The sequence below is a fragment of the Haliotis asinina genome, chromosome 12 (assembly GCF_037392515.1).
Source record: "Haliotis asinina isolate JCU_RB_2024 chromosome 12, JCU_Hal_asi_v2, whole genome shotgun sequence".
Classification (NCBI taxonomy): domain Eukaryota; kingdom Metazoa; phylum Mollusca; class Gastropoda; order Lepetellida; family Haliotidae; genus Haliotis; species Haliotis asinina.
In genome coordinates this window covers 27,527,962-27,555,253 of record NC_090291.1, presented here as the reverse complement: position 1 = coordinate 27,555,253, position 27,292 = coordinate 27,527,962, and the positions used below count along the sequence as shown (strand labels likewise).

General features: G+C 40.8%; 2 protein-coding genes across 2 annotated transcripts; one reads left to right on the top strand and one right to left on the bottom strand.

Annotated features, from left to right (window-relative positions):
- Nucleotides 1-1,513: 1,513 nt before the first annotated feature.
- Nucleotides 1,514-2,278, top strand: LOC137257448 (uncharacterized). Its single transcript, XM_067794778.1, has one exon. The coding sequence runs from the start codon at nt 1,514-1,516 to the stop codon at nt 2,276-2,278; it is 765 nt and encodes a 254-aa protein (XP_067650879.1).
- A 2,267-nt stretch (nt 2,279-4,545) lies between these two features.
- On the bottom strand, nt 4,546-25,477 carry LOC137258338 (short transient receptor potential channel 7-like). Its single transcript, XM_067795986.1, has 16 exons — nt 25,425-25,477; nt 25,076-25,194; nt 24,073-24,228; nt 21,660-22,142; nt 20,702-20,884; nt 19,353-19,517; nt 18,579-18,831; nt 17,332-17,471; nt 15,736-15,835; nt 14,799-14,950; nt 14,135-14,289; nt 11,399-11,597; nt 6,350-6,577; nt 5,704-5,844; nt 5,372-5,426; nt 4,546-4,761 (listed from the first exon to the last, which is right to left on the bottom strand). The coding sequence occupies exons 1-16, from the start codon at nt 25,450-25,452 to the stop codon at nt 4,583-4,585; spliced, it is 2,736 nt and encodes a 911-aa protein (XP_067652087.1). The 5' UTR covers nt 25,453-25,477; the 3' UTR covers nt 4,546-4,582.
- Nucleotides 25,478-27,292: the final 1,815 nt, after the last annotated feature.

Genomic DNA, 27,292 nt, shown 5'->3' with positions numbered 1-27,292 from the left:
GGATTACTTGTACTCTGTGGATCACCTTTCGTACAGAGATCAATGATTCTGTTATGAAGGAATATTTTCGTCTTATTTTGTGAGGTCGATGCGAAGCCCACAGTCACACTACGAAGTTTACTGTTATCCTACCTCATCTGGGGACCGAAACAACAAGCTGCCGATGGGTATAATAACCAGTTACACAATTAACCCCTATATCATGTCATTAATTACAGTGGAAGCTGTCTAAACCGACACTCATTGAGACTGAAGAAATAACCCTGTTTAGACAAAGTGCTTGATTGTACAGCTGATGGTAAATGTACAACTTGCCGGATTTTAACAGCTTCCACTGTACATGACAAATTTGATGTAGACTTGGCGAAACTGAGTTGCATGTTCGTCAGTGTTTTGTTTTATAAAAAAGGACAAAAAATCCGTTGCATTAAATGTTACAAAAGACTGATCGGCATTGATAATATAGATCATGCGTCAAGGCCGGAATGGGTGTGGCTGTTGTGATTGCCGGTTGTCCTGGTCTGGTTATTACATCCACAGATCGATATCTGAAATGTACATCATTTGCCCAGTACATGCCACCCAGTCACGATAGCGTTATCTGCATCTACTGGGGAAATGTCAGACACCACATGTGAAATCGATTACAGCGATCAGCAGGACACAGGGGAACAGGGCAAACGCTAGCTCACCAGGCGAAGTAGTTTAGTAGTGGGATTACTTGTGGAAAGTTAGTTTACTTCAAGTGGTATTAGTATACAGGCTCCTAAGTCAAGGAATGTCGGAGAAGTGGACTTGTGCATTACTGTAAAGCAATATGTTTTGTGCTGTGCATGTTGTGTAACTAATTAGAAGGATACAGCAACTTAGAGATGCTGTGCTAGAGAATGTCATGATAACAATGTTAGCTGATGTAATGGGACGGTGATATATAACATGATTTTGTAGTGTAAGATGATATGATGATGGTTGTTAGTGGGTAGGAAACAATGGTAGTTATTACAATTACAGTTTGTTTGTGCCGCATGTTTAACCTCCGGCCCATATACACATCATGCAGCAGGTTGGCATTTGAATGTTACAAACTTTAGTATCTCAGACGTAGTGCACAGTGAAAACAGTATAGTATAATGATAACTTTTATATCACTGGATGTTATCAGATTGATGAAACTAGTTTTTATGTTATGGGATGTAAAGACAAACAGTTGGTATTTAGAGTTTAAGCTTTCATACGCTGGGCATATTATAACAAAATGAAATTCTACAATCATTTCTAGCTTACACACTTTACAGAGTCACAGTGATCTTATTTCGATATATCGCCCACATACAGATGATACAGCCAACTGATTGGAATTTGTATGTTACTTTGACACCTCAGACATAGTGCATAGTGAACATACAGTTGTAGCTTAATTATAGCGTAGTAATAATGGTAGTTGAAATGATAAGATGGGATAAGATAAGACATAACTGTGATGGTAGACATGTCAGTGTATGTGATGGTGGACATGTTAGTGTATGTGATGGTGGACATGTTAGTGTATGTGATGGTAGACATGTTAGTGTATGTGGTGGTGGACATGTTAGTGTATGTGATGGTGGACATGTTAGTGTATGTGATGGTGGACATGTTGGTGTATGTGATGGTGGACATATTAGTGTATGTGGTGGTGGACATGTTAGTGTATGTGATGGTGGACATGTTAGTGTATGTGATGGTGGACATGTTAGTGTATGTGATGGTGGACATGTTAGTGTATGTGATGGTGGACATGTTAGTGTATGTGATGGTGGACATGTTAGTGTATGTGATGATAGACATGTTAGTGTATGTGGTGGTAGACATGTTAGTGTATGTGATGGTAGACATGTTAGTGTATGTGGTGGTGGACATGTTAGTGTATGTGGTGGTAGACATGTTAGTGTATGTGATGATAGACATGTTAGTGTATGTGATGGTGGACATGTTAGTGTATGTGGTGGTGGACATGTTAGTGTATGTGATGATAGACATGTTAGTGTATGTGGTGGTAGACATGTTAGTGTATGTGATGGTAGACATGTTAGTGTATGTGATGGTAGACATGTTAGTGTATGTGATGGTGGACATGTTAGTGTATGTGGTGGTAGACATGTTAGTGTATGTGATGGTAGACATGTTGGTGTATGTGATGGTGGACATATTAGTGTATGTGGTGGTGGACATGTTAGTGTATGTGGTGGTAGACATGTTAGTCAGTGTAATGGTAGATATGTTTATTCCTGCAATGTGAGGAGTTGTTGGGCTCGCCGTTGTACTGAGCCATACTCATGAGAATAGACCATACTTCTTCTTCAGCATTTAGTATTTCAAATGTACAAATGTAACACATCATCAACTTCTGATACACAAAGAAATTGACTTGACATTTGAGGATCATTGGGCATATAGCAAATCTAAATGTTACCTTACATAGGTTTCACAGACAACATTCATGACAAACTAGTATGCCAGTGCCCCAAAGTTGTATCGACCTTTACTAGAATGAACGGTATCCAGACGAAAGGTCAGCACTGTTACTGATGAATGCGTAAATCTAAGTCCACGTTAACATACCATGCCATGAAGTTATTTGTACTCGTGCTTCTGTCCTCATAGGTCTTTTAAATCACGATTTCACTAATTTACGACGATATTTTGGTATATATTTTGGCTGAAGTGGGAATTGCAGCAAAATTGTTCTACGATACAACTTTGCTGTTGTGGAAAGACACGAATAAGTTCATTTCTAACAGAAAGTGCTTTGTGACGTATAAATAAGACAAATCACCAACAAAATGTCAGTAGCGAGTGTACCCGTCAAGAGTCCGTATGACGGCGTCGATTCTTCTCGCCAAATGGAACTGAAGTCTGCATGCTTCTTAGCACATATGCAATGTTTGCTGTCATCCAGACACGTTGAATGTCATTTTAAACGTGTAAAAAGAGGCAGCTGTCGCCCAACTAATGGATCTTCTTCCTCCATGACAAATTCCAATGACGTCGGGCCGAACACCATTCCAAACTGGACGCTTAATTACTCGTAGTACCCTCATGTCGATAGAGTTCAACCGGTTTCTCACTGATTTAGTGCTTGCACCTCTGTTTGGAATCCAACGGATTTTCAAAATGCCACTTGTACATGTGGTGAAGATTTGACGTCGCACAAGACGTTATATTATATTCCCCTCTGGTAGTGTTCCCGGGTCGGCCTGGCCTTGGACGATCCGTCACATGGTCGATGGCGATGAAGTCTGGTAATGATGAATGTTCAGCTGACAAATGGCCCTGGCGGACATTCCTGTTTTATGCATACCAATAATTTCCCATGTCCTCGCTTGTGAATATCGCCGCCGAGCCACACTGATACGTTCTGAATAAATCATCACGTATTTTTCTCATTTTATACCTTATGGCTCATCCGACTGAAAGCGCTTTTAGCTGGACACGTGGGTACCATGCTCTGGATGCATGTCATGTTGTGTTCGCAGGATGGGTGTATTCCCCAAACTGAATATTCGTTAAAGGACACGCCATTTAGCATCTGTACACCAATCACCTCACAATTTTTAACAGGTACAAAATTATTACAAAATGTATCGGGTGTTTCGTTATTATTTTACCTGTTTGCATGTAAATATTCGGGCACATGCACCGAGATGAGCTTCCTATTGATGCAATCAAAGACTGATTGCCCGATTTGCCTAACATCGATAAAGCGGTTATGGTTTAGAAATTGCTGTAATAAAAGACCACAGGCAAAGTGTAGCGCAAAATGGGTTGCGCAGCAGAACGAAACTGACCAGTCTTCGTATATGCGAGCGAAGCGAGGTTGGCAACAAACTTCCCTCGCTTCGGTCCGAAAAATATTTTTCATGTCAAAATAAAATATCGCCACCATCAAATATAGACACACATTTACTCACAGGGTTGTGCTCTCAGATTTCCAACCTCATACTAATAGTTAGTGTTATTCAGTGAAATTAATTATTTATTTTTAGAGTGGTGTGATAGTGTCTTTAACTATCAGTAGCACACTTTCTCTGGATCGAGTTGTTGCTTCTCCTTACTGCGTGAACAAATACATATTATTGAATACGAATACATTACAGAATGTTTGTTAATGTTATAGGTGCGATACGTCATCACAGCAGTGATATTCTTCACCTGATTAATAGTGCAATTAATACATTCTTTAGCACAATGACAAATAAATAATAACATTTTAGCGTAAACAATAACACACATTTAATCATACAAAAAGGTAAAACTCTCAGTAATTTCAAACAATGAAAACACACATTGTAAAATGCTATGATAAGAATTGTAATTATTTTTACACTCAAATTCGAATTTTTCTAAACACAGTTTACCATTTTAAAACATTATTTCACAACACGCACGGTGAAAGATTAAAATCGTTGCTATAATTATCACAAATGAAACCTTTGATTATAACTATAACTTGTGTAGTAGAAGTGTCAGGTTAGATACTGGTGCATTTTACGTTGGTTCGTGGACTTTAACCTGAAGATCAGAATCACAATCATCTGCAGATTCATCGGCGATTCAGCGCTGGATTCCCCCTACCAAGAACCAGAATGTCACTGGCAAGTCGATCCAACTTCTCTTTCATATTCTCATACATTTCACTCGCTTCCTTTCTAGTCTCGTGAAGTGTCGTGAGAATCTCGTGACGGAAGTTAGATACGTCTTGGTTCGTGTCGTCCTCGTCACCTTGAATGAATGGTTGGTCGGCTTATGGCATCAGTTCATCAACCAGAGAGGGAGTGAATAGAATGCAATCATGCAGATAGTCACAACCTTGGCGGTCGTCGGAATACGGTTATGTACGATATGGCTGAATGGCTGAAGTGTGAAGCCACTGGGATGAGGTTGGGTTTTTTTAGAGATGATATGACAAGCATGCATTTATTTCCAATGGTGAGATCACTAGCATGTAGGTATTCACAAGGGTCAGGACAATGGGGTGCAGGCATTCACAAGGATGAGATCACTAAGGTGCGGACATTTATAAGAATGAGGTCACATGGATGCAGTCATTTGCAAGGATGGGTTTACATGCATGTAGTTATTCCCAAGGATGAAATCACTAGAATGGAGACATTCCAATTGCTGAGTCCACTAGGGTGCAGACATTCACAAGAACCTAATCACCTACATGCAGTCATATGAGAAAATAATCACTAACACGCAGCTCCAACGATGAACGACTCAGATTATGATGCAGTCGATGTATGTAGATGCAGTCAAGGCAAGCAATCATTCGATGATGACATACATACACACAATGATGCAATGATGCAAGTGACATCCTCCTACTCACCATCCCCATGACGCATGTCGAATAGGTATCGACGAATCACTCTGTTCATCACACGCTGAAAACATATTGGGAATGCATAGCAATCTCATGTGTTAGCTTGTGTTTTGTATCACTGTGTGTCGTTTTCTAACTTAGAAACATGTTACAGGTCAGTACTGCCCATGTAATGCCCAACACGTGCTGTGGGCATAGTGGTTATTGGCATGTAAAGCAATACGCTCATCACAGTCATCTGTTATACTGTATACTGTATCCAATCTCAGACGCGTAGATCGATGTTCATGCTGTCTGCATTTACAAAAACACACAAACACATCTGCTCGTGTTTATACCTTGTATGTTAGTTTGCCGTTGGAGAAACTGTCGACGGTTTCGTTGCGGACGAGGGAGGTGGACAAGCCCATGCGGAATGCCTCGATGCCTGCTCCGACGTCCCTTACCTCGTTAGAAGTCATCGCAATGGGTCGACGCCCCTGTCATCAACAAACACTGCTAAGGTTAGCTGTGGTGTAGTTCTCAGCGACTCCGGCTCTTCATAACCACCACGTTAAATTTATATATTGACCCATTCAGCTGGATGAATACACACGATTACGCCCCAGAATCCAATGTTTTGTCTTTCAAAAAGCGGAACCGCGTTCAAAATTATGACATTACAGGAAAACTGTAAGCTCTGACCATGTTACCATAACCGTTCTAAACAGCAGCAAGCTTGATGTTCAGTTGTATCTTGAATCAGATCAGACGTTTATCTGTATTAGTAGTAGTTCATACCTCATTATATTCTTCATATGTACCGATGCCCCTGAAGCTGAGCATGGAGAAGGTAACATAAAATACCATTACTACCATTACTGGTGATGAAAAACACGATGATGATGATGATGATGATGGTGGTGGTGGTGTGATGATGAAGGTGGTGGTGATGATGGTGGTGATGATGATGATGATGATGATGATGATGGTGATGGTTTGTACCGGTAAAGCTGCAACATTCTGGAACATCTCAGCATCCCTGACTCGCCCCTGGTACTTTGGTTCAGGGTCGTCCTTGTGGATGAAACAGTCCCGGATGCGACGGCTCACATGAAGCAAGGTCTTTGGCGAAGGGACAAGATTAAACGGGATCGCCAAAGCGCTGTCGGATTTTATATGTTCCATGTACAGTTTGCTGCGGGCGAATTTCCACTCCGTATCAGCCTCCGACTGTGACAACAAAACCACCCAATATTCTTACATGCATTACTCATTTAATGGATAATCGATTCAGATTGGGGGAAACATACACAAACAGGTTCTTACATAAATTGGTATTGTTAAAGAATGCAATGTTAAATTTGTATTAGTCCATGGCCTACGTATTCTAAAAATCCATCCACCCAGGCAACGCTTTAAAGTGTTATCTTCTAAAGACATCTACTTTAGCACTTTAGTTCCAAACCAAGCTGCTTATGACATGTACACTGATAACGTTCTCTACGAAACCATTTTAACAAACATGACGAAATTGATGTGCCATCATGAATCTCTGATTAGAGAAACTGACTTGGCCATCATGCTTATGTGAGCTTTTCTTTTTTCATGTAGAATATTACAGCCAACAGGGGGTTTCCTTCATTTGGCTAGTAAGAAATCGCCACAACATTAGTTCACTCTTCTCATTCATATTTAATGCTGAATCGTCCTATCGTTCAAAATGTCAGATTCGACCCCAAGATATGAAAAGGACTGCTCCAAACTACACATGAGCATTAATTAAGCACCACCCATTTTCATGCTATAAGATTGTGTTAAACACAACCCTGGTCATTCATGATATGGAAACCAAACACATGGTTAAGATGCCGTTTAATGAACCATCTAAAGTGTCAATCTTTCAACTACCAACACTGCTGCTACTTTCGGTTGTAATTTATTGACGATCATATGGGGTACCAAAAACGTCATCAACAATCATCCAAAACTATGGTCACTCAGACCAACGTACACCAAGGTCTCAAACAACGTTCACTGTTCAATCAAGCCAACTGTAATGGTGACATCAGTGTTTGGTGTATCCTCCCCGGGCCCGGATAACTGCGGCAACCCTAGTCCTCATGCTGGAAATCAAACACCGAATGCGCATCATTGGAATCCTCTGCCATTCCTGAAGAAGAGCCTGGGCTAATTCCTGTAGGTTTTGAACAGGTGGATCCCTTACTTGAACTTGACGCCCCAGATGGTCCCATAAATGCTTAACTGGGTGGAGATCAGGGCTTCTCGCAGGCCAAGGTAATCTGTCAACTGCATTGTTCAGCAGGTATGCGAAAACAGCTCTGGAACGATCGGGCCTAGCGTTACCGTTCATAAATACTGGCCGAATGGCGAGAGGGTGGTTATCAAAATCCGAGACAACAGCAGCTTCCAGTACTTCCTGTTGGTATCTCTGACCATTGAGTGTCCATTGAATTGTGATAAGATTCAGCTTACAGTCATAGGAGATACACCCACACACCATCACAGAGGCAGCGCCAAAGGGTTCAGCTGGATGGATCTCTGACCATTGAGTGTCCATTGAATTGTGATAAGATTCAGCTTACAGTCATAGGAGATACACCCACACACCATCACAGAGGCAGCGCCAAAGGGTTCAGCTGGATGGATCATCTGCTGTTGATAAGCCCCATTACTCCTCCCAACTCGCCAAAGGCCATCGGTAACGCGAAGAAGAAAACGGCTTTCATCGGACCAGTGGATCCTGCGCCATGTCCTCAGATTTGCCGGTGATTACACCACGCCAAACGTTGAACCTTGTGTCTATCAGTGAGTAAGGGACGTCTAATTGGACGACTTGCACGGAGTCCAGCGGACGTGAGCATCCTTCGGATGGTGCTGGTTGAGGGACGAACACCCACTCTCCATTGTTCTCTGGGATCTTAGACATTGGTCATGGGCCTGCGTCTCACTAGGCGAACTAGGGCACAGTTATCACAGGAGTTGTCTTCCTCGGCCTTCCTGATCGTGGACGATCCTTGGTGTAACCAGTGGTCGCATGTTTCCTTATAAGGCGACTAATGACAGTGTGATTGATATTCAATCTGGACCCAGTGCAACGACAGGACAAACCAGCTTCATGTATACCAAAAATCTGCAATCTGGTATTTTCAGAAAGCCTACGCCTCGTCATGTCCAAAAAGTTCAATTTCAGCACTGTTCACTAATTGATGCGTCGATAAGAAAGTATTGAGTATACTTCACTTCACCTTTTACCCCCTCGCTTGTACCACGACAGAAAACTTAAGCATGAAAAGTATGCATTTGAGTCAGGACGTGAATTTCATGCCAGTTGCATGTGCATTAGATATAACTGGTTGACGTCTCTGTTTTGGTCCCTTTTTGTTACAATCGACAATTAGTTTTGGTGGTGCTTAATTAATGCTCATATGTATACATTATTACACTCCTACAGAGACATAGAGAGTGAGAAATATAAGCTTATGCTGCTAAAGTGTGCCATATTTAAGGGCATTGTAACCTAGCAGCAAAGAAGCAAAACTATCACTGCTGATGCTGTCTAGTTTTCAATGGCAAATATCTGCAATCAGTGATATTTTATTAACTGTAGTAACATTGAGCACTCAAAATATAAATGTTCATGGTTTTAAAGTTACTTTCAAACGTTTAAGAATTGAAAAAAATAACAATGACAGACCATACATGGGTATCTTAACTTGGAAGATGTAGATGTAAAATGTGGTTGGGACCACACCATGGCAAGTTCATTTCTTGGGTCAGTCCTCTTTAAATTCATTTAGTTTTATACATAAAACCCAACAACACATTAATTTAATTTACTCACAAAACGAGATCCATAATGAAAATTTGATAACATCTCTTTCACTCGTCATTTGCATAAAAATAGTCTCGGTTTACTTTAATTTAATTTCGTTGATGCTTATGAAAGTATTATAACATCTGTTACCTGATAGCAATAAACAATTCTTAACTGACTTGAAACAAACACACTTTGTAGACGCTTTACATACGCTCGGTATAATCTGTTTCGTTTGTTTTCCGTTCTGCTGCTGACTCCATGCATTACCACTTCGGTCCCCTATGGGTCCGCTTCATTCAGTATATGGACTGTCGCTTACAGCACGCTAGTACACCGCGCGGCAGTAAAATATATACAATGGTGAGGCTACAGTAACAGGCACTTTTATAAGCTTTGATGAATTTGTCAACACGTGACAAACGGGCCTTTGATGTGTATCACTGCAAAGAAAACCTATCCGTACTTTACACATAAGGACATGTTGAGTTATCATGAGTACTTTAGATGTTTCCCGGGAAAATCAACCCTTTGCTTTTGATATTTGGCAATTTGATTAGGATTTGTCCTCGAGAACCCCCAATGCATTTGAAAATGTTCATGAACTTCACTGAAACATCTCTCACACATCATGTTAAATGGGATCTTATGATACGCATTATATAATCATGACTACAGAAGTACTGTCAAATCTCTGTTTCGACATTTATTGATACCGAGTTCCATGTGGTTTTGGGGGTAGTTAATGAGTCTAAAGACTGACACGAATCTCCACGAAAGCTCTTAATGTCATTCCTACTTTGCGTAAGTAAAATTATTAGTTTTTCTGTAACTTTTCATACCTAACACTAGTATAACACTTTACAGTTTGTGTTCAAGTCATAAGGCCTCTAATACTAGGGACACTACGTCACAACTCCACAGACATGGCTAGTAGTGTATCGTCTCGTCTTATCTGTCTTATGTGAGTGAGTGAGTTTAGTTAAACCCCGTTTTTTCGAATGACATTATCAGGCTCCCTTAAATAATTGAATGAATTTGAAGGAATTGCATTTCAAATGTAAACAAACGCAATCCACTGGCGAAGCAATTGCAGCGATATCGGTAGTTTAAGGGTATGAACATAAACACAACGCCCCTGTCGGAAGCAGTGGCGGTAATACTTGAAACATGCTCGGCCATCTTCGGAAATTTCTCGGTTCCGTTCCGTGATTTCCGTGAGTCCTGAAACTCACACATCATAACATGGTGTCACTGGAAGGCGCACCTGTCTCGGTTAGTTTTGTTTTTAGTTTCTACTGTTTTCATAATTATCCATCTTTGACCACCCGTGTTGAATGCGTTGAGGTATGATGTGTTGTCAGAGCTATAGATTATTCTTTTAGGAAAAGATCGTCATAAGTCATGCCTCTGGAGGTTGTTTACGTATGAACATCGGAAGTCTCCGGGCACTCATGACGCTCTTTTCCAGCGACGATCTTTCTTCGAAGATGGCCGAACGTGTTTCAAGTATTACCGACATTGTTTCTGATAGGGGCGTTGTGTTTATGTTATTACCGCTAAACTACCGATATCTCAATTGTTTCGTGAGTGGGCTGCTTTTGTTTACATTTGAGATGCAATTCCTTCAAATTTGCCGTAATTCATTCAATTACTTAGGGGAGCCTGATTATGTAAGGACGTCATTTTGGTTCACTTGGAGAGGCAGCTGTGGGCATGGATCGCGGGCCTTCGCGTTCGTTCGCGCTTCTGAACACACCTCGGGTTCCTTCTGTCAGAGTTCGCTGCACGACAAAGTACGCTGTACGACGTGTTGGTCTAAAAACTCTGGACTGGTTATAGCTCTATGTTGCGAAATAGGACGGAAAACGAGTCTGTTTTGACTTGACCCATGGGGGGAATAGACGAGCGGACGTTTCATCAGCTAGCCTACCCCTACCGCCCCATTTCTTATGTGACATCGTAATTTCATTATTATATATATGTGGGCGAATGATAATACTTACCTAAAAGACAAATCGGGGTTAGCATCTGACTTCGGCAGCACACACTGATATAAGCAACTAACGGGACCGGGTATCTGACTGACGCATGTCATCGTATCCCAGTGGTATAGATCGATGTTCATGCTGTCATGCATTTCACCGGCCAGTCCACATAGAATATCTACGGACCGCCATAAGTTTGCAGGAATACTCCTATGTCCACCAACTCACCTGGATAGTGTCAAAGGATCGCGTCATCATGGCAATGAGCATGTTGAGGAGGACGATGACGATAGCGATGTTGTAGGCCCCGAATATCCAGTAACCTACGTTTTGAGTGAAAACATTTTCGAATTCACCAAGTTCAACTGCCGTACTGTCCGACTGTCCGAGTGTCGCCCAAAAGACCGTCATGAAAGTTTGATTATGTCTGTAAATGAAATCAAATTACATTTACACAAATTCGCATAATAAAGGTTCATGTTGAGGCTAGGGGATGCTGATGTTTTCCCCTTTGTTTTGTTTTTTTTTGTACGTAAGAAATACATATTAAACATTATGCTTAGAAATAGGGAGGAGGGCTCATTGAATGTATACATGACATGCAAGGGAGAGGGTGGGGGTCAATTACTTTGACCATAATTTTTAGGAGGGGTCATTCACACTGTACATGCTTACCCATACAAATCATCATCACCCCCCTTGACATACACCACGAACGGTCACTCAACATAATTACTCAAAATAATAGCAACTGAATATTTGGTTACAATAAGGAAATGTATAACGTACTAAATACTTTAACGGCGTCGGACATTTCACTAAAACTTCCCAAACAAAGCTTGTGCTAAAAAAAATTACTATACACCGCAATATATAAAAAATTACATAAATGGAAATGAAGTGATACAACTACTCTTTGCCATGTCACACACCTAAAGGCCGTTCGTGCACGTCCATACTGACTGTATTAAACAGCCTACGCGACACGTGAGCAGCACAGTAGTAAAATGAACCACGTTTGAGGCAGATCGAAAGAGAGAGCCCAGCATGGAGCTAACCATGGTGTCATTGTCTGAAGCCTCGGCCGCTCAACAGCAACTATTATCAGACTAAAAGCAATCGGCAATACGTCAATCAAGCTTACGAGGGTGCTTGACCATGTGTGACAACGCCCTGTGATGATCGCCACATCCGGACAACTCATCTGAGAGATCGTTTTGTAACGGCGACGTAAACGACATTGACGTCACTAGGACAACGTATCAGCGACCAAAAGAACACCGTATTCGAGTACATTAAACACCAAACGAAACGTTACCCTCCTGCCTTTACGAATGACTTAAAAACTATCAAAGATATGTCACGGTGTCATAGTTTACGAGAAAGCGTAACTTAACAAGAAAGTTTACAAGAAAGCTTCACAAGAAAGCTTGTCTCAAATACATTCATATTTAGTTGAAATGCATCCTTTTCAGAACAGTCATGCCGAAATAGCCAATGACAGTGCTATAGATGTCCAAAGGAAGGGTTGAAATATAAGTCTGCTTTGTGAAACCATTTCAAGTCATTATTTTCACTCTTAAAACAAAAGCAAACGAAAACTGTTGTAGAGTGTGTCAAATTGTAAAAGAACCATTCGTATGAGATCAGTCTTCTCAACCATTTTCTGCTGATTGGCATTCGTTAATACAAGTGAAACGTCTCTTTGATACTCTTTAAAAGTGTATAGGAACACCTGAAATTATCTTTCTTGCCTGCAAACTAAGTGCTTTCCACTATAGGATTTATTCTGCCTTAGAGACTGACTGGAGACCAAGAAGTGGGCATCCACGCATCACAACGCCAGCTGGAGATAGGTACTCCGTCGTTTAGGAAGAAGGAGGGTAACGTGTCTTTGAGCGTTTATTGTACCGTGGAGTGCATCTGACTCTTCGAAATCGATATCCTCTACGACGTTGACAGATGTGTGATTGGCGACAAGTTATGTTCACTGACGAGAGTAGGTTTTGCTTCACAGTAATGATGGCCAAGTGAACATTTACCGCCGAATTGCTTTCAGTAAATCCATCCGTTTGGAACCGACAGCTCGATGGTATGGACAGGGATTTGAGGCGATCTCCAAACGTGATTTGTGACTAGTCATTGCAACTTGAATGCTCAGACAGAGATGAAGTTTTGCTTCCAGTTGTGTTGCCATTTATCCACCAACAACCACATGGCAATAACTACCCGCACAATAAGTCTTCAGTAGGCAGGACTCAGCAAACGACTTTCTGAAAATTGCTAACATCCTTGTTTTGTCGTGGCAAGCATTTTCTACTGACATGAATCCAATCAGCACCACCTTTCACCGTTCAACAACTGGAACAATGTCTCCTTCATGAATGGCCATGATTCACGCCTATCTACCCATTCGTCGTTTCAGACCATCAATGCGTCTAGGGGATGTGGCAAGATAATGGTGACCATACTCACTATTGATTCAGTATTTGATGGCATTTTGCAGAAAAATCGTTGATTTGTGTAAAAGTTCAGACTATGATACCACGTGTCTTTCAGTGTCTGTCAAACGGCACTTTCGACCTTGTATGAAAGGAAATTGTGTATATTTGCTGTAGGACTGAACACTCTATTGAAATTTATGGTCATTTCATATGCTTTTCTTGTCTTTTCAAGTTTGGTCAAACACACTGTATACGTTGTTTTTGACCAATAGTTTACATGAATGATTCTCTGGTTTGAAACGTACGTGACCTTGATGGAATATTACGGTACTGAACACCTCTGAAGTATTGAAGCTGGTATCCTGGATATCAGCTAGTGGGCCAAGATTTTCGAAGCTCCCTTAGCGCTTAAATAGTCGTGACTTAATGTATGGCGGTTACGACTAACTTAGAGCTAAGACTGCTTCGATAATCTAGACCCAGCTGTTCAACCAAGCCCTGTCTGCTGACGTATACTTACAAGCCAAAGTGTTTCTCGGCCTTCGTTGTAATGTTGTGTTGGGTGAGTTCCCAAGCAATGCGTGTTGAAGGTGGGTAGTACCAGTACAGGTTGTGGAGGCCCACATAAAAGGCCATGAACAACACCATAAATATAACCATGAACTTCATAATATCCTGCAGAACAAATGGAGGAACTTCAGATGTAAACACCTATTAATTATCACATTTTTTTCTATTTTCCAGCATAACACCATCAATTCCAAAAAAGAGCAGTTAAGGCAATGTCTATATAGATGACTCAGAGACAAAAGGCGGAAGGTTTCCCTACACAGGAAAGTTTAGTGTTTCGTAAAACTAATATGGGATCAGAATCTGATCTCCTTCAAGGAAAAGTGTCCACATAGATTTCTTAAGCAAAACGATATCGTTCAACCTGTTAATCATAACCCCTTTTGTGTGGATAGGTGTCTTGAAACCATCTTTATAATATGATGAACATCGTAGTTTTAACATTCCAAAATTCGGAAGTTCGTTATTTTTAACAGTTTCCGCTCCGATCACCCAAGTCCCGATAACGATGTCTTCACTTCATCTACTCATATATGTTCACAGCACTTGTGCCACGTTGCAATATAAAGAAAAAAAACATATATTTTGGGTTAGTTGATCAGTACAATACAAACCGTGGCCATCCGAGACAGAGAGATCTGAAGAGGACCCAGAAGCTCATCGGCTGGGAAGATGTAGCTGATTCTTGTGAAGCTGATTATATTAGCTATAGCAAACACAGCCTCCATCACATTCTCCGGGTCGTAACTATCCCAGTAGTACCGATCTGAAATGTCAGAATATGCAGATCACCTTCAAGCACTTCTAAGCACACGCTCGATTGAGCAGCTTGTAAGTAGTTACTAAAACTTTATTCTGTGTATGTGTTCCGTTATTTGAACACTCACCTCAGTTATATACATCATGTCACACAGTCTCACTGGAGTACAGGACTTGATTAAAACCAATAATAAAGTGATGGGACTAGTCCCAATTTATTTATGAACATATGATCTTGAATTTAATATCTAAACTCTGACAGGTTGCACTGGAAGATCCCTAAAACCTGTCTGGGGAGGTTTGTCCACACTGTAACAGGAAAATGAAAACGGGATACACCACCAGACATAATCTGTTATCAACACAGATCACCTGTAGTAATAATATCCTCTGTCCGTATCGAGATTCCGAGAGCCTTTACAAATGGCCATCTCCAAATATACCCCTATCAACCAATAGAGCTCTCTCCACCCACTAAGCCAATGGAGATGTCCCAACCGTCCCGATCCATCAACCTACCGACTATCAACAGTAGAGATCTATGGTGCTACCCGCTTTCAACAGTAGATGTCTATCGGCCTACTCACTATCAACAGTAGAGGTCTCTCGATCTACTTGTTGTCAATAGTAGAGATCTGTTGACCTATTCACTATCAACAGTACAGATTTACCAATAACAAAGCTGCCAGCCGTTCGTTCTCAAAAGAAAAGAATTATTGCTCACCTACCTGCTATTAACAGAAAAAATCTATTAACCTACCCGCTATGAACAGTAGAGGTCTGCCGACCTACCCGCTATTAACCAGTAGAGATGACGCTGTGCCTCCTCTTGTTGTTCAGCGAGGGAATGCCAGGAGATATCGTGGGAGAAATACTCCAGAGAAACCTTCACCTGGGCACAATTCATACTTGCAGAATATCCTGTATCTACATTATTTTTCATAATCACAAAAAAGAATCATTGAGGATTGACTGAAACAGGTTATAAACATGCATACTGATACATGCATTTATTAATGCTTAGGCGCTACCTCCACATTTTATCATCAATGTGTCAACAAGTATTTGTGTGTAGATCCGTTGAGTATGAGTTGGTAGTATGACAATGAAAGTGTATAGAGGTGGTCTTGCATGAGACATAAACCGTAGCAACAGAAACGTCGGATAAGGAGAGCTATACTTTTTATGTAGCTGACTGTCAATATAATATGTTTGATATCTAAAACTTTTGATCATTACTATAATATAGTACGGAAGCGCTGAAGGGACATGAGTATGAGAATTTTTTTAATATATATTTCGTGCGCACGAGATACTAAAATGTGCGCACGATATAATATAGCGTGCGCACGATATACGAAAACGTGCGCACGATATAATATAGCGTGCGCACGATATAATAAAGCGTGCGCACTATATAACATAGCGTGCGCACAAAATGAAAGGAGACACGTATTTTTAAATGTTAAATCGAGCGCACGAGATACTATAGCGTGCGCACGGTATAGTATAGTGTGCGCACGATTTAACAAAACGTGCGCACACTATATCATATCGTGCGCACGCTATGTAAAATCGTGCGCACGCTTTGTTAAATCGTGCGCACGTTTTGTTAAATCGTGCGCACACTATACTATACCGTGCGCACGCTATAGTACCTCGTGCGCACGATTTAATATTTAAAAATACGTGTCTCCTTTCATTTTGTGCGCACGCTATGTTATATAGTGCGCACGCTTTATTATATCGTGCGCACGCTTTATCATATCGTGCGCACGCTTTGGTATATCGTGCGCACGCTATATTATATCGTGCGCACGAAATATATATTAAAAAAATTCTCATACCCATGTCCCTTCAGCGCTTCCGTAATATAGTGCTAAGTCACAGAAAAAAGGTTTGCGCTTTTAGTTTCCAATATTATTCCCTTTCGCTATAATACATTAATTCCATTTGTCCTACACTTTACCCATGCGGCCACGAATTTCTTTTGCTTTGCATCCCTCCTTGGTATGGAAATTTAAATATTACAGCGCTTTGTTCATGTTTGAGAGAATCCATGATTGTATGATTGTGACACTACCCCCACCCCTCACCCCTTCCCTCCCAGCCCACCCCCCTATGTCATTGAATCCATCTTATCTAACTTATTTGTTGGGACTGGAACATGTTACGACACTTAACATCAGCCTGATGTTATGGCTAGTGTCACAGCTGCCTCAAGTTCGTATTGTTCGTATGCCCAAGTTGCAGAACGTATTCAACTCCACTCGCACAAACACGTATTGTTCTGCACCTTCGTTACAGCCACATGAGTGTGAAGATGCTTCAATACTTAAAAATGAACCGATAATTATTAACACAGAAATGCATTGTTCTGAAGCTCACCTTATGGACTGTCACCAGTTTGATGCTGGCCCAGGCGAGGTAGAGAACAATCACGGCGGTGTCCATGTAGTTGAAGATGGAATCGAAGTAGCCGGACACACCACCCTTGTAGAACTCCTGAACCTCTTGACAAAACAAGCCTAAGACAGACAGACACGCGTACGGGTAGTATTAGTGTCTCAAAGTGCAGAATAGCGGACAAACATATGTAAGCTATTGCTTTGGTTTTATAATATTCACTTCTGAAAAAATTGGAAAACAAAGAAAGACAAATCTCATTTTTATAAGTTACATTACCTGTAACTATGGTCATGATAAACTAAATTTGAAATCGTTTTAAATATTACATAGATCAATACCCTGTGTTGTCGGGAGATTGATTAAATTGCATTATAACTCATGACGTATTGCCAACGAGAAGAAAATACTTCTCTCGAACACTCGCGTCCTACAAATACCATCAACGTGATTCGTAAATGTAACTTTTAAACATACCCTTCTCCTTCGTGTGTCAGTTATAGTACTGGACCACAGTTAGGGCACTTGTTTTTTATTTATGCTCTGGCCGTAAACATTACTTTGAGACACTACTCGAGACTCAAGGTGTGCGATCCGAATCACCCAGCCACTGAATCTTCATAACAAAAATTGAGGAGGATCCGGTTAATCACTCAGGGAGAACTGGGCTCGATAGTCAGTGGCTGAGTAGGGTTGGGTGCAGACTTTGTGTACTAAAGATTAGTTGTCACACTCTGATAGTGTCGGTTCAAATTCCGGACGAGATTCGACCCAATCATAACATAACGTAAAATTTATGTTAGATTATCCTGCATGAAGTAGGTATTACCACTACACTTTGATTTGCTTGATTTGCAGACAAAACCAAATGGAAATATAATGTATGCCGGTTAGGTATGGTACTCACCTGCTCCCTAATATTTTCAGTCGAGTCATTGGTGCCTATTTATGTAGGTGAGTGATTAAGTGGGTTTATTTTTAAACACTCAGTGTTTAGTGTTACACTCAGTAATATTTCAGATATGTAAATAATCGAGTAACCAAACAACCCAGTGATCAATAGCATGAGCATCGATCTACGCAATTGGAATGGGATGACATGTGTCAACCAAATCAGCGAGTCTGATCCCCCGATCCCGTTAGTTGCCTCATACGTCAAGCATAGGTTACTGAAGATCAGTTCTAATCAGGATCTCCACAGGCCTGTTTACTGTTTACACAATGATTACCAGCAGACCAGAGCCCGATGAGTATTGTGGTGACCTCAAACTCGGACGAGCGCACGGCAAAGTCACAAATCGTCTGACCCGTGCAGTTGTTGCTGAGATGAAGGTAGCTGGTGCTGTTTAAGAAGTCATATGAAGTCAACTTTCGATTAGATGGATGCTCCAGTGAAGCGACGAGGATAAACATGAGAAACAGGGCATGTGAGATCATCTTCCCTGTGAACATCACACACGGAGAGCGGAGAATTCTAGCAACCTGAGAGTGAAATCAAAGATTATCCTTTAAGTTTGTACAAAGCGGTCTTATTGCTAACATGATTAGAATTTCCACACATTCATCCAGATTCAGAAAGCTAAGCTTTTTGAGGAAATGGTTCTGAGCCTAAAAAACAGCAATTTGATAAGTGAATGATAAAATAAGTGTGTGATACTGAATAATGGTTCATATCATTCATATAAACGTAATGTTAACATGCACAGGTCGCTAGTTTCAGGTAACACGACATCTAATCACATTTACCTCTATTGAAAGGGTAGAAATTGTTAAGCAGAGTACAGAGCATTCATTGAGTTTTTGTCCTCGGGGGTCACCCGGCGAAGCACACTAACTAGCGATTAACAGGAGTACGAGTACCCCGTGGGATTCGATTCTCGTACTGTTTTTTATCTGAAATATTTGTCTCGTTTAAGAAAAGGTAAACGTTAAGTCTAGATGTGGAAATCCAGTTAGATTTTGAAATGGTTACCTAGAGGTTGTATGCATCGATTGGTACTCACCCTAGAAGACGGGTCAGCCCAGAGGATGATGGCTAACGCTGGGTAGAAGATTGTTATACACAAGAAAAAGAGCATCCTCACTAACCAGTTTGTGCGCTCTATCACCCTGACATCAGAGTACCAGATACTCACAAGCGTTTGCTGACAGCTCGAATGTGCAACAAACTGCAGAAGAAATACACGAGCCATTAAAGAAATAACATGTGTAACAGCCCTCCCGCCTGTAAAGTGTAACAGTGTCTGGGATGACTATTGATGATCAATGGTTGAACAATTACCTTGGTTGAGCATGATCATGTTTTCTGGGCAAAGAACAATTACACCAAACCGTGCCTTGGCATTACACCTCCTTGGTCGAAACTACTGATCTTACTTGAAAAGCTGTTAGTAAATCAAGTTAAGGCCATATGCTTTCAGGAATGTATGATCTTTTCTTGTTATCCCTGTACAATAAGAATAGATAGGGTGCGAGATTTCTGTACATACACCATAGTGCTCTTGTCTCAACAAGGAGGTTATCTACACATATTTCGGTATGCACGTATATGTTCAGTCTTAGCAAGGTCATCTACAGATATATCGGTATACATGTACATGCTCTGCTTTAGCAAAGAGGTAATGCAGATATATCGGTATACATGTACATGTTCTGTCGTAGCAAAGAGGTCGTCTACGGATATATCGGTATGCACATACATGCTCTGTCTTAGCAAGGACGTCATGCAGATAGATCGGTATACACGTACATGCTCTGTCTTTCCAAGGAGGTCATCTACAGATATATAGGTATTCACGTACATGCTTTGTCTTTTCATGGAGGTCATGTCGATAGATCGGTATACACATGCATGCTCTGCCTTTCCCAGGAGGTCATCTACAGATATATCGGTGTGTAGGTACATGCTTTGTCACAGCAAGGAGGTCATCTACAGCTATGTCGGTGTGTAGGTACATGCTTTGTCACAGCAAGGAGGTCATCTACAGCTATGTCGGTGTGTAGGTACATGCTTTGTCACAGCAAGGAGGTCATCTACAGCTATGTCGGTGTGTAGGTACATGCTTTGTCACAGCAAGGAGGTCATCTACAGCTATGTCGGTGTGTAGGTACATGCTTTGTCACAGCAAGGAGGTCATCTACAGCTATGTCGGTGTATAGGTACATGCTTTGTCACAGCAAGGAGGTCATCTACAGATATATTGGTATGCGCATACACGTTCTGTCCTAGCAAGGAGGTTATGCAGATATATCGGTATGCATGTACATGTTCTGTTGTAGAAGGGATATATCAGTGACCGAGGACATGTTGTTTCTACTACAGAAAGTAATCCATACATAGTCCTATACAAACCTTCTTCTCGTTGAACTCTATCGCAAGGTGGATTCTCTCCAAAGGGGCGAACGTCTCTTCTTCATCATCATCTTCACTTACCACCTTGTTCAAGATTACCTCCAGTTCATCATGGCATCTGACTTTATCCAACAGTTTGACTACAAATTCGCTCAAATGGTCTGCCAGCGAGAGGTACTCTGTCTGGAATCACAGGGAGTTAACTATAGCACTCAAAACGGAATGGCCACGTTCCTGGTTTTCACACTTTGTGTGTTAGGGAGGTAAATAGCCTGCACTATATCATTACGAATATACGTTACATTTAGCAAACCTTGCCTATATACTTTAACTATATACCGAACAGTCATGCTGAATGCCCTGATAACCTCCTACCTACAAGAGTACTTACACGCTGTTTTGACGGTTTACCTTTCAAAACACAGCGTGACGAATTTATTACCCTTAAGATCAATTAAATTTAGCTTATCTGTAAACAACAAAATTCAACATTCTTTACAATGATACGCAAAACGATTCGCCATGATATTTCCTGAACGTTCTAAAATGGAGATAAGTCAGGATGGCTTTATAAAAATTATCAAATTTGAGGTTTTGTTAACCGACATGTGAAATACAGAAACATTTTATTTTTTTGATACATATATTGACACGATCAAATGAGAAATTATGGCAAGATTGTCGTTGCTCTGTTTATATTCATAATTGTATACGTCAACTCGAAGCGATCAGCCGTTTTGCAACCACATTCCATCTAAGGTCAAGGTCATTCGTACAACCCGTGTAGTGTGCCGTATGACAGATTTGTAGGTGTGTATGGTTCGTACACCCTGGCAAACCCGCCCGTGTGGTTTTGTGTGCTTTGGATATTAACCAATCAGAATTCGAAAAATTTATCTTAGGGTAATAAAGCCTTAATGTCGTTAATGTCATCTATATCTGTTAACGTGTTGCATACCTTGTAATATTTTTCTACCTCTGCAATATCCCTCAGTTCTTTAGCTAGTGTGAATGCCCTCAAAATGGGGTCACTACTGGAGAGAGATATGAAGGCTTCACTACAAAGGCCCCTGTATGCATTGAGTCGAGTTTTGGCCAACCTCAGTTGATCAAACTGTCGCTTGTTGATACAAATACGACAGTTACAGTGATAGTTGTGAGGCGTAGGGATTGTCTCCCCTTGACGTATCAGCATCTGCACAAGCTGGAAGTGGTTTCGTTTGGCTGCCAAAATAAGGGGCGTGGTGTCGGATGAGAACTGAGACTCCTCGTGGCCCTGACTGAAGAAGTAGTCATCATCGCCGTGACTTCGTGTCCGTTTGTCCTTAGCGGTGTGGCTTTGTATAAGTTCAGCCATCTGGACGTTGCCACTATTGATTGCCAGGAGAAGTGCCTCACGGATGTTGATGCTACTGCAGCGTTCCAGCAGAAGCGCAACAATCTGCAACGTATATGTTTCAAGAAGGGGAGTGAGTGAGTTTAGGTTTACGTCATTTGTAGGAATATTCCAGCAATATCACAACGGGGGAGACCAGAAAGGGGCTTCACATAGTGTTCCTATGTGGGGAAACGAACTCGAGCTGTCGGTGTGACGGGCGCACGCTTTAACACCAGGCTACACCACCGCCCGTCACGACGGGAAAAGTGAAAGATTCAGCAGAGAAAAGGTGGAACATTAATATCAACCTGAGTTCCAGGGAAAGATATAAGGAGACAACAAGTGGAAGATATATGTCAACATATGATGTAGTGAATGATGCATGGTACATCACGTGGAACATACACATCGACAATAGGTTATTAACAAAATGACGCATTGAGAGAGAACAAGTGGAAGAAATATATCAGCAATAGGTTATTAATGAAATGATGCATTGAGAACAAGTGCAACATATATATGAGCAAAAGGTTATTAATGAAATGACGCATTGAGAACCAGGGGGACATATATATCAGCAAAAGGTTATTAATGAAATTACGCACTGTAACAAGTGGAACATATATACCAGCAAAAGGTTATTAATGAAATGACGCATTGAGTACAAGGGGAACGGATATATCAACAATATGTTCCGTGATGGATTCAGGGGAGTAGTTGGTCATATATATCAATATTGGGCCTAGTGAAGGACTGAAAGGAGAACAAGTGGAACACACATACCAACATTAGGCTCATTGAATGATAACCAAGAACACTTTGAACACATTTATCAACATAAAGTTCAGTGAATATTGCGAAAGAAAGAACACGTGGAAGACATATATTTTATTTATTATTATTATTGGATATTTATATTGCGTACATATCCATGCAACTAGTGCTTGCTCAATGCGCTGATAATTGTTTCCCTCGTTCACTGGATGTCAATCTCAACGTCACATCGCATCATTAATCTCAACTCTCTGGGGAGTATACAACTCTTGCTGCCACTAGGGGCACTGAGTTTACTGTGGCTCTCTCATCCTAACGAGGTACCCAATTCACAGCTGGGTGGACTGGGACACATAGTCACAGTACTTTGTCCAAGTTTACTGCACGTTGCTGTACCCGCAACTAGGTGTTTGCACGTATTCATGTGGCTACCATCTGGTCATATACCAACGGATTCGTGGATTCTTTTAAGTGCACAGGGTTGTGTACTGTACACTAGGTGTTGTGGCAACACGGAAAGAGTCTGCACACAAAGTTGACTCCAAGGATTGTGATGCAAAATTATTGTCAAAATTAATCTTTTCAGTGATTTATCGACGATCTTGTTAACCGTCAAATTCAAGAATGACATCACACGCATGTGTATGGCTGCTGCGTTGCGCACGTGCACCAAATGCGTTGTGCTTAGGGGTATGATAAATAGAAATGGCCGTGCGTTTATAATGTGTCTGTCTTTGAAAAGTATGTCGACACTTACGTTTCTTATCCAAATTGAAAGTTCAGGTTCCCCTACTTTTTAAGAGTATATAATGGGAAGTGGCCAGGCAAATGGTAAGTTCTTGTAAAGCTATTCCTCGAGTGGGTAGAATGTGTGAAGCTCACGTCTGGTGTCCCTGCCCTGACATTGCTGCAACTGTCCTAAAAGCAGTGTAATACTAAACCCATTCACTGTTCATTATGTAAGAGTACCTACAGGGTAATTTACCGCATAGTGTAAAAGGTTGACAGTTTAGGAAAGACCTCATTTTCGACGTATTTTCTGTTCTGATATGACAAGTGCCATTCATGTACACACAAAGAACATCAAACAAAATCAATAACTCTGTACATCTGTTGACAGTTCTATCAAGTGATTAGAGATCATTGTCAGCATCATGCAAACATCTTGAAACATCTTGATGTGCTGATTTGGAAAGGACGAGTGATACATCAGTCTCACCTCCAAGTGTTCATTTTTAACAGCGAGGCGGAGGGGAGTTCTCCCCAGCGCGTCACTGTAGTCCACTGAGAATCGCACGTCCGACAGCATAGTTCGAACTGTCGCTAGGTCGCCTGAATCGCATGCTTTGGAGAAAGCATTCTCTACAGAGGCCAGCTGCAGACAAATAAAATGTGAATACAGCTAGTGACTATTTATTGTATTTCAGTTATCGTTGATGTCGATTCAATGTAAATAAAAGAAATCAACGAGACACCTCGTCAAACCAGATGTAATATGCCCAGTAAATTCGGATTAGCGCCTTTCCGGTTTTACACATTCATTTGGTACAGATGCATTTTCCTACCAAAGACACATGGATGTTCCCACCACCTCTTCCTGGAATAACTGAGTCGCCATATAAAATGAAATATTGTCATGAGCTTTCGTGTAAAATGTTTCACAACAACAATTATTTCAACGTCACCAAGTAGGCGAGGAACATGTCTTTAAATCCTCATGGTTTCACATAACATTTAGGTTTCATTCACTCAGAAAAAAACGATAATCATATACATGTATCGGTACAAATGTTAGTTGATAATGTTATCGTCTTATAGTTTAACCTTACACTGCTCTGTGGATTAATTGAAGGCCGGACCATACAATTCCTAAAATATACCATTAACAAAGAAGGAGATATTTGATTTACAAGACTGATGAAGCCAGGGAGTAAACAGACGGCGAAGGGAAATCGAGGGAAAAGGTGACAATTTAGTCCATTCCATTGGAAGTGTTTCATCTATATGGAGGATAACTTTTTCTCTTATGCACTGGCCAGTAGTATGCTCACAAAATGGAAGACCCTCCACCTCTTTAATGGTATATAGAATTGCGTGGTGAACAAAGAATCGGACGTCCTCTCTCCTCACCACCTCCCAGCACATCACAAAGATATTCAAAAGGAATAAGGTCATGCAGATTCACAACACCACATCTGTGAAAAATAACTATACGTACTTACCGACGGTTTGCTATCCACGTTGAGGTTTTCTTTCGAGGCACTGCACTTAGAACCCTTAGTGGAATCGGTGGTGACACCGTTGGTCATCTCGCTACTTAAATTCCTCCGCATATTCGTATCTGTTATCAAATACTTTCCGTATTCAGAATCCAAGTTAAGAGCATTAGAACACCAAACTCAAAAGTATCTCACACACCAACTGATGAAGATTGTTTCTGGCTGCCAAATGGACCTTTAGAATATAGTTTGTTTTCACGGAAACATAAATTTAAAGATTTAGACTGTCTACATTATAATAAATCTTGCACGAGATGTGAAAAATGAATGGTTTAATGAACGTTATACTCACTGCTGTTGTCTCTGTTCGAGAGCGCCATGACGGATCACAAACTAAACAACCTCAATCCACATAATGGCAGTATAACATCTGACTGACCAAATCGATTTGGGTTTGAAATGCCAAGTAGTTGGGCAATATGCATTTTATATAATGCCAATTTGACTGAAATTAGGAGACATGAAAATATTCAGTCATATTTCCTAATGATATCATATCACTCGCGTTGTAAGGATACGCGCGTGTGCACGGGAATCCCCCACAAATGTCACTTCCTCTGGGAAAACCGTTCTGAATATGAGTTCGCTGCTTACTGTCCTTTTGGAAACTTTATGCCAGGAATATTATCATTATATGTTTGATACTTTACGAACCTTGTATTCTGTCCTAGCTGTACTTCCACTGTTACATTTTTTAGATGGTTAAGCTACTGGAGTTTGTAAAGTCGTGTAGACTTGCTGTCAGTTAATTGAAATATATTCAAGCATTTATCTTATGATGTTAAGAATATTCATATTGGCTTTGTTGTTTTCTGCATTTAGGTATTGAAATGGAGAGTGAAACGTAAATCAGGATGTAATATATTTGAATGTTTATGTTTATTTTCACAAGTCCGAAATATGTTTTCTATACATATAATTTTCGTATGGCGATTTTATAAGGAATCGAAAGTGCAGAACTCACTTAAACAGACAATAATGCACTCATACTTCAGTTTTGGTACAATGAGGACTTTTCGCTGTGTAGCAATAAGCAAATTGTATAAGAAGGTTTCTTTTAAGAAAGTAACACATGTAACATGTAAAGTCACATATGGCGATCGCCATATGACTTAAATTGACTATGCTGCACTTTCAACGTATGCGATGCACAACGTAATTCGCAATAAACTTTCAATATCTTAAGCTAATTCTCTCTCTCACACACACACACACACTCTCTCTCTCTCTCTCACACACACACACACACACACACACACACACACACACACACACACTGTGACACTTATCCTCGTGTCATTCAAGAATATTCCATAGCGTCCCTAGTCCGCCCCACTGTCCCATGCCTAACCCTCTTTGCAATGCGATGGTACAGAGACGGGAAGACTTGTATCTTCGGAACTCGCGGACCCTGTCATCTAGTCTGTATCACAGTTCCTCGCATACTTTGGTTTCAGTTCCTCTCGGTTTTTACTGCAGTAAATGAACCCTTAAACAAGCGAATCTAGATTTCCTCGGGTTCAGCGACACCCCTTCTCAATGGGGCTCCCTTTCAAATTAAAAGGAATTATTGCTTAATTTTACCAAGAGGGACAAATGGATGCACACGAATACAATAAATACCGAGATAGCAAGATATACAAAAATACATGAACATCATTTATAGAATACATACAAAGATATAGTATTACGAACTGAAAAGAGTAAATTTTACAAAATTGATACACATCTGGACCTTTTTATGCCAATTCTAACATATTTGGCTTATTTACATAAGATTCTCATTGGATTTGAGGCGGTTTGCCATTTCAAAGAGACAGGGCAAGTTGCAGAGAAGGTAAAGTCGCTCCTCTTTGGGTACTTCATTCCAGCGGGCAATATCAGCCGGAAGATTATGGTTTGATGTTCGGAAGTTCAAAAGTTGTTGTGAGCTTTGGGAAGAGGATGTTTTCAGAGACTCAGTGTTACTCTTATAGTCCCCTTCACATCATCATTCCGACCCTAGGACAACCAGCGTGTGAAAGACAATTGCCTAGTAATAATTCCTTAGCTCTGAGTGGCATAGCAACGGCCTACAGATTTGTCATACAGCTAGTCAGTAGTCACTACACCAGTGAAAACGGTGTTTAGTAACAGCAGTTTATTAAATTACATAACATA